At 44.5% G+C, this 9,012-nt stretch overlaps 1 protein-coding gene across 1 annotated transcript; it reads right to left on the reverse strand.

Annotated features, from left to right (window-relative positions):
• Positions 1 to 8,059: 8,059 nt before the first annotated feature.
• On the reverse strand, positions 8,060 to 8,710 carry CEBPG (CCAAT/enhancer binding protein (C/EBP), gamma). Its single transcript, XM_010189291.1, has one exon. The coding sequence runs from the start codon at positions 8,609 to 8,611 to the stop codon at positions 8,159 to 8,161; it is 453 nt and encodes a 150-aa protein (XP_010187593.1). The 5' UTR covers positions 8,612 to 8,710; the 3' UTR covers positions 8,060 to 8,158.
• Positions 8,711 to 9,012: the final 302 nt, after the last annotated feature.

A 9,012-nucleotide genomic window follows, 5' to 3' on the forward strand; every position in this document is an offset into this window, starting at 1 on the left:
TTCAGCTTTGCGGGAGTGCTTTTCGAAGCCTGCCATTTCACAGGGAAAAAGCAGCACCTCCCCTGGGGTGTTTGCAGAGCGCCCTGAAGGCTGCTGGTACAGCCACCCTCACACCTCGGTTTGCTGTTCCTTTAAGCTGTGTCTGAGTCCAAACCACTCTGTAGCCCTGCAACAAGCAGCGCTGTTGAACAAAGAGCCTGCAAATAGGGACAGCTCTGAGAGCAAGTTTCATAACCACTGTTCCCCACTGGGAAAGGCAGTCCCAAGCCAGGGAGCCTTGCCAGGCAGATCCAGCATCTTTTGTCCATTTGGACAGAAGACAAGACCAAATGCCAGGCTCTCCTGTAGGGAAGGTTTTGCAGGTCCTCTGAAGCTGCTTCTTGCTGCTGCAGGGTTTAACCTCAAGGCGAAGCATGGAGGTTGTGAGAATAAAGAGCAAATGCAATAATTTCCTCCCTGTGAGAACCCATGTTCCTCTGCATTTGTGTTGCTTTTAGGCAAAGGAAAAATGTGCACTGAGAGTGAGAAGTCTGTCTTCGCTTTTAGGGCAAGCAACCTGACATTCACCCAGGCAGAGGAATGGTCAGATCCTGAAAGAGCTGGAGCTCTCCTAGGAGCAATGGGAGAGGCCCCCTGGGAATGGTCTGTGCACCTCCAGCTCCATCCCAGCACCATTTAGAATTGCTGATGGTGAGCAGGCTGGTGCAGCAGTGCTGGCTCTCCTGCTTGTCACAGCAGTCCACAGCTATGAATTGATTATATCATCTCCTAGCAATGTTTCTCCTATACAATGAGTTGCTGTGTGTGGCACTGCAAACTGATGGGCTTCACCATCCTCCCTTATTTGGTAACTCCCCAGTTTAGACAGCTCCAGGGCCCTGCTGTGCTCTCCGCACTCAGGGTGGGTGTCTCACTTCTCACCTCCACCAGGATCTCCCTTCCTGGACTCCTTAGCCAGCTCCATTTCTCTTTGTCCAATATTTGTCAATTCTGTCCCCTCTCCCTGTATCCTCCTTCCCCTGCCTCCTTTCATCATTCTAGCTCCATTTTCCAGCTCGTTCCCCATTCTGATTTTCTCTTGTGGCCTAGATAGGGCACAGCACTGACAGAGACCTTGTCCCACTTGTTCTTCTCCCTCCCTCCTAGCCTGGCTTTCATCTGCTCTGCTTCCAAGTCAGTCCATCCTCTCAAAGAGTGCCAAGATATTGGTGAATGCAGGAAACACTGAATGGGAAAACACCAACACTTTCTTGTTTTGCTAACCTTTTACTGGCTAAGCGGCTGAATTGTGGCTGATACTTCTCTGTAGCAGATACACAGGGAAATTTCAGTTCAAGCGGGTGAAGCTTTGTGAAGCTGGTGGTGCTTGGGAAGAGGCTCTCTCCATAGGCAGGGTTCACTCCATTCATACTGGCATGCTTGCCAAGGTGATGTTTTGGCTTTCACTGTGTCACCAGCTCTGTCCGCTGGATTCTGGCACTTTTGCAGGGCTTGCCTGGTCCCAGCAAGTTTTTGGCAAGGGTTGGTCCACCCAGGCAGGCTGTGCCCGGGCCCAGGACCCTGCAGGGCAGATGCTGGTGGCTGCTGCAAGGCAGAGGATGCGATTCACCTGTAGATGCTGAATCCTTGACAGATTTTTTGCTCAGCTGGCCAAATTCGTAGCAATGAATCAAAAAAACCTACCCTGGTAAAGCCTGTTCAAGTGCACAGGGTTGTTCAGTGTGTTGCCAATTTCCTCTCCTGCAGCAAGACACTGGCCTTTCAGGCGCACCAAGTGTAAAAAGCCTCACAGCTTTCAAATTTACAGCTGTTCAAATCAAATGTGTGAACTTAACAGAGTTTGTTTATTTAATTCTGCTTTATAATACACTTAACTTGATACCAAGTAAAAGAAATAATCTGGCAAAGACATCATTAAACAGTTTAATAAGTACTGGATGACTCATTTTGTTTGAACAAATGGATTATTTTGCAATCAGGAGTACAAATGTTAACCAGCTTTATTTTTAGTTGAAAATGTCAAGAGGTCAGAAACAATTAAAGCAGCTGTAAGGTGGGAGTCCCCAGAGTTTGTGTTCTCTTGGATTTACACCTTACTAAAATTGCTTTTATTGCAGCTTAGCGACTTACTAACATTTTTCTGATAAGATAACGGGAAATGACCGTGTAGGCATATTTACTGGTAAGAAGAGATTAGAGTCAAACAGAAATGGAGCATACTTTTTATTTTAACAGAACAAGAGCTGGAAAACTGAGAGGATCTGCTTTTTTCTTGCATGATTTGAAATGTAGTGATTGTATTTTCAAAGGAATGCCTGACCTCCTTAGAACTTTCCCATCAGCTCAAACTTCAATGTTTTGAATATTGGCTACAAACTATTTAATGTTGCAGTTCCTCCTTTGGAAGTTTACTGTGTTTATAGAAAGGAGAATGTTTAAGTGCAAAGAGCAGCAAACTGCAGCTCAGCAAGAGGACAGCTTTGAGAACAGGCACTTTGGGCATCAGGAGGCCCTGCTGTATCAGGAGCCTGGCAAGCCATGTGCTAGCAGAGCTGGAGGCATATTCAGAGGAAAATGGTCCTTTTGCTGCTCCTGATGTCAATGGGTTGAGATTTATTTGCCCTGTGTAATTATGCAGCATGAGCTCACAGATGCAGCATCTCACTCAGCCTGTCCCTGGTGCACCCCACAGAGCAGAGGCGGCACCTGCGGTTCCACCACCTCCTGCGGGGCTGCTCTGCCGGGGGTCATCATGGAGCTGGTGCCATCCCAGGGGGGTGGCAGGAGCCTGCAGCCCAAGGGGCACCAAACCCTGAGGAGCTCTGCACTGCAGTGCTGGTGGCGATGGGCAGATGTGGTGCTTGCAGTGTGTTGCTCTGCCTGGTGCTGCATCAACACCACAGACTGAAGTGCCCCTCGCTGTCGCTGCCTGACGTGCTGCTCATCCCCAGCCAAAACTCCTTGGTAACCACATGTTCTCTGTAACAGGTCCGGATCGAGGACGACATCGCAGTGACAGCCAGTGGAATGGAGCTGCTAACATGCGTCCCGCGCACTGTTGAAGAAATAGAGGCTTTCATGGCAGAAGACCAAAGCAGTGCCAAGTCATTCGACTGCCTCTCCAGCCAAAAGCAGTAAACTCCAGGATGATACTTACTGTCTCACACTAATCCGTCATTGTTCTGATTTAATGCTGCAGCATATAAAATAAAATGCATCCAATTCTTTATAGCAAGAGAGGCGGGCAGGCTATTAGCTGGAATGATTCATTCATTAAAAATGAAGGTAGAAGGCTTCAGCACTTGATACCCAGGTAACTCAAATGCTGCTGCTTGCAGTCAGCACTTTACATTACCTGAAGAACCTGAAGAACCCTGCCACATTATCAGTGGGGCTTGTACTTTTTTCTCAGCTCAAACATACCTTGCGATTAAATCTGAATTGTGATGATTTAGGCTCTTTAAAATACCACGTGGATTACCTGAATGCTGTCAGCAATTGTAACAATTGAAGTCCTTCTTTAAACTTCATCACAAGTACTGCAAAAAACAGAAGAAAAATCAGCTGTTCTCAGTGGACACAGTAACACTGCTATTTTTCTTACGGATCTTATTTCAGTGTCAATGGAGTAAGCAGAATCAAATTTTTATTAAAATTCATCTTTGGCATCACTTATGCTCACAACTTTGTGATCATTATGCTCTTCTGCTCCCATTTCTGCTTCTTTATCTGACCTTTCTACCAATTTGTGCTCTGGAAACTTTGACCCTTCATTAGCCAGATTTTTCTGCTCTGGGCAGTCATGTACTAATCCCTCACACACACCCCAATGCTTATTAGATGTGTCCATCTATTTGTTCCTTAAAAACACAGATTGCTGTGGTATTCACAAGCCTTAGAAATTGCAAGTATCTTTGCTGCAGGACTTAGGGTTATTCAGCAGCATCTGCTGTGCTCAGTGATGGAGTTATTTTTCAACAGTGTTGGCCGGTTCAGAATGAAATCATGTAAATTTAATTTGGATACACCACAAACATATTAATAATGATCATAAAATTATTTTCCATTCGTGCAAGATTTAAATTAGCCAGAGAAGCCTTTCTTTACTGTAGTTGTTTATCAAGCTGTAGGAGAATAAATACATCTCTTGCATCATAAAATAGCACCAGTTGCTGTAACTACATAGAAATAATCTTGCTCACTTTATGAACACACCAAAACTCCTGTTTGGTCTTCAGGCTCCGTTTCAGAGTCTGACAGCAAAGCCAGAACGTCCCTCTGCCGTGTCAGGGGGAAGTCACTGCAGGATGCCAGGGCCTTTCTGGGTGTTAGCGCTTGGCAGACAAGGATTTTTCCACTGTGAAGGGATGGGCTGACTCGATCATCTCAGTGCCCCAGTTCTGTCGCTCAGTTCTGGTCCTGGAGCAGTTGGACTAGCTGTGAGGTTCTGGGTGCCTGCAAGTGCCTGTCTTACATGGGCTGTGCAACACGACGTGGGCTTGGGCTGTGTCAGAAATACCGAGTTGCTGTCTTTGTGCTATCCACCTGGGAATGTATTTAGGTCTGAAGTAATTTCCTTAAAAACTGTCAAATGTGTTGCTTTTTCAGAGAGCTCTTTTTGCTAATTGGGTTGATCTGTGTGACGAGATCCTTCTCTTTATTGGGAACAGCATGGTGACCCATTGCTTAATAGGAAACTTCATGTTGGAGACTGAAGAAACACTGTGAAATAATCCAGGGGACTTCACTCCTTATGTTTAATGTCACTTTATTGACAAATGAGCCTATTTACATGTTTGTAAAGGTTGCTCAGTGTTGGTTTATAAGAGGTGAGTGCAGGAGGTATCAAAGGTGGGAGATCAGCAGCTTGTATGTGCAGCTGTGCTAATGCTTCCTTCTGTGGTGACTGCCAGTCTTGTACCTCTGAAATGCAGCACGTTGGTAGCTTTGCAGATACAGGAACACAGAAACTACACCGATACTGCTCCAGGCTCATCTTCCCCGAAAACTCAGGAGGTTTTAGACACAGGTGGCTTCAGCCTTGTTCCCTCCATGTCCATGCACCTTCCTGTGGCCTGCTCTGCACACAGCCATGGGGCCACTCACTGCTTTGGGCACTCCGAAACCTGCTGTTGCTCTGGTTCAACAGCAGTTACTGTTTTAGAGTAACGCTTACACAGATTTCCAAAGAGTGTTTTGGAATTGTTTCAACTAAGCCCCAGTGTAGTTAATGGGCCTTTCCCTGCCTATGATTAATCATGGCAAATATTGGGCTCTGCTGCTGCAGAACAGGTCGAGCAATCTGCTGTGCTGCAGGAGGCAGAACTGGTTCTGCTTCGACTTGTACCAGCGAACAAAGCCTCCCGCCAGCTCGGGGGAAGTGCGCTCACTCACGTACCCGGCTGCTCTGCCGTTTGCTTTCCTGAGACGTGGATGCGCGTTGGTCTGCCATGGTGCACCGTCTCCCGTTTTCCTTCATAATCAGGCCTTGGAACTTGGTGAATATAAATTTCATCCTTCCTTCCAGAAGTCTGTTTTGTAATTATGATAATTTTTATCTACTTAAGCAAAAAGTGAATTAGAACTTTTTTCTAAATTGGCAGGGAAATAAGCCTTTAAAAAAAGGGAAAGTGGTATTTAATACACTTAAAATGTATTAGCGGGGGGAAATACAGGTTACAGCAAACTTTCTTTTTGAGTACATTAGGATATTTTAGACTGTTGGCTATGATGTTTTCCCAAATGCCTTTTCCCCTTGGTGGAAACAGACTCAAATAGAGTGGCATCAAAATAACAGAAAGTGTGTTATGTTGAGCAAGTTTGTGTGTTCAGAAATGTCCAAGCACTTCTGAACTGAGCTGCTCCACCTTGGGGCAAAGAGAAGGAAAGCCTCGTCTCTGCCTTTCCTCCTCAGGGGTCTGGGACAGTTATTTTGGCAGAAGAGGGCTTAGAATAACAGACTAATGCCTTTCAGCATCAAACCCTCACCGAGGGTAGATGTAAAATAATAGTCTGTTATAATCCTGAGCCTGCTAAGCCACAACTCAGTGGTTTTGTTTGAAACAAGGAAGTAGAGTTGGAGCTGTCAGGATGGAGCTGTCAGGTGGAGAAGTCAACCTCCAGAGCACTGCAAAGAGTATTGCTCCCACCCAAAGAAATGTAGGAAGTCATTTTCACCAAAATCAGAAACATATACCAGAGGACCCCACATCAGCCTGTCAAACCAACTGCAGGACAACAGGGCCACAGTCCAAATTCACACAGCAGAAAACCAGCCTTTGGCACCAGAGTCGATGCACTGTAACAAATGAGATACTTTCAGGTCATCTTTTTCCTTGTAGTTTTTGGTGTCCTGTTCCCCACCCCCCACCCTTTACTTACAGTACATTTCCAGTCTTAAATTTTTACATTTTTTGTTAAACCAGGAATTCTGCAATGAGTTTCTAATTCCTTCCATTGAGTCAAAACCTGAGTGGAAGGCAGGAATAGAGACTGTTGCACTGACTTCTCCAAGAAAGCTGCTTGAGGTGGACACCTCTGCATTTGAGGGAAATAGAAAAGGAACAGGAAAAATGAGGCCAGCACTAGAAGCAAAAGGTTTTTATTAGCTTCTGATATTTCAACCCTACCTACTTAAGCTGCAGCTAGAACAAAAAAAATTATCTTTGTAAAAAGACTACCATAATCCAAAACAATCCATAAAAGTTTTTTGCATGTATTAAAAGTTTAAATGCAAGAAGAACTTTCCAAGGTTTCATTTTCTAACAGCATGTTCATAGAGATAATATCCAAGTTGTCTTCCTAAGTACAGATACAAGGCAAACAAGCATCCTACAAAATAATCTATGGAAAAAAGTAGTGTAGGTGGGAAATTAAGACAGTGTAATAATCCACTAGCCAGACACACAGGTTAAATGTAACACAACCATACCATCAATGAAATATTTAAAAATGAAAATAAATTAAGGTTACATCAAGGTTCCTGCTTTACTTTTACTGTTTAAATCCTCAATATAGTACATACCACTGCATTATGGATCATGGCAAAGGCTTAGCACTAGCATTAAAAAAACTGCTACAGAAAAACTTTTCTGAAAATAAAACAAGACCAAAGATACTCTTTCACACAGCTGCATGATGCCTACAGAAATTCCACTGAATCGGTTATTCAAACTAGGGCCGTTTATTTTTAAAATCATTGTGAATTTTTGTAAGATCTTGGTTGAAAATATGAGCAGCGATGACAATGGAGATGAACAAGCGGTGATCCATACATCCTGGCTGAGCAGATGCTGTCCTACCCCCTTCATTGCTCAGCCAAGCTGCGCATTTTGTTCTCCCCAGTATCTGCACCCCAGCAAGAATGCAATTTTGAAGTGTTTTGGTAGCATTCTGACGTCTTCTGAAAACCAAAATCTTGTTCTCGTAAGGCCCCACTCACTCTGTGAGCAGTGTGAACACAGGCTTAAAAGGCTTCGTAAGTGTGCTGCACCTCTCGCACATGATGCTTCAGACTCATTTGCCATTTGGAGGCCAACTGCCTGTATAGATCATCACTATATATTGCTACTTTTCTAGAAAACATCAGTAAGCATCCCAGCTCACTATTACTACACCCTCTTCATTAACTATAACTGGACAGGAAAGACCTAAGTGGTGCTTTACAGGACTTGCTCTACAAATTTAGAGTAGTCCACCGAACAGGAAAGCAAAGACCCTCCACAGCCTTTGCAGTTCTGTAATATGTAATGGAGGAAACAAATGGCTTAAACACAGTAAAAGGTATTTTAAATACTTTATCCAATTAAGAGTTTCTGATGCTACAGTGAACTGTCCTGCTGGATTCTTCCCATTATGCAAGCTGTAGGAAGGTAAGTGAACATTTCTGTGAAAATGCTATTTCCCCAATACTATGCTCCTTGCTGACTATGAATTTAGATCTGTGTTTATTAGATAAACCTTTTAGAGGAGAAAAACATTTAGAACGAATAACCTAAGCAGTTTCTGGTTTAACTGTATCAAATCTTCAGTGTTAAACCTAAAAAGAAAACCTCCACAAAACGATGGTCAAAAGAACAGAGTTTTTGCCTGGTTACTGCCTGGGGGTTGCAAGACGAGCTGCACCTCAAGAGTTCATTTCATAAGGCTGCAGCTGGGTCTACTGCCCACTGTTTTCTGCATTTCTGGTGGTGGTCTCAGTGCCAACGGGCTGCACATTGTCTGCAAGGTTGTGTGCATGCTCGAGGAACAAGTCTTTCAGTACACTGAGCTCCTTGGTCAAGAGCTTAATTTTTGCCTCTAAACGTTCATTTTCTTCTTTGAGCTGATTCACCTTTTGCAGCGTGTCTTGTGCTTTCTGCTTGCTTTTTAACCGGCTCTTTTTCACTGCCATGTTGTTTCGCTCTCTGCGCTGACGATACTCATCACTGTTTCTATCCACAAAGGAATTTTTCTTTCCCTGTTTGCTCGGAGGCACAGCTTTGCCTCCGCCACCAGGACTGACGGGCACCAGCTGGGGAACCTGCTGCAAACCACTGCTGTGTGCTTGGGTGTGAATCACGTTTACTCCGTTCGCATCTGTAGGGGTGTTCTGTTGGGATGTCTTGCTCATTTGGACAGGCTCTTCTTGGACACAATTTATTAGGAGACTGAAAACTGTTGTTTCTAGAAGGTGTTTCCAACAGGTCTTCACATGGATTAAGGGCAAGTTCAACCTAGCAGGAAAAAAGAAAGGCTATTAAAGGTGCTGGCTTCAGCTACAGTCTTATACATCACTGGCTTTAGCATAAGGTACTGATGGTACATCTGGCAATAACACATCACAACTGTGCTGAAAGCGGACCAGCTGCCAGCTACATTTCAGAAGCCTCTCGAACATATTTGGATTGGAAGGGACTGTTACTGGGTCATCTAGTCACGCTGTCTGCATTGTTCACTGCCTTTACTCAGTTATTCCAAAGCCATCCCTGATGGATGGGTGTCTAGCCTAGCCTTGAATATCTCCATTTCACA

The sequence above is a fragment of the Mesitornis unicolor genome, unplaced genomic scaffold (assembly GCF_000695765.1).
Source record: "Mesitornis unicolor isolate BGI_N332 unplaced genomic scaffold, ASM69576v1 scaffold29657, whole genome shotgun sequence".
Lineage (NCBI taxonomy): Eukaryota > Metazoa > Chordata > Aves > Mesitornithiformes > Mesitornithidae > Mesitornis > Mesitornis unicolor.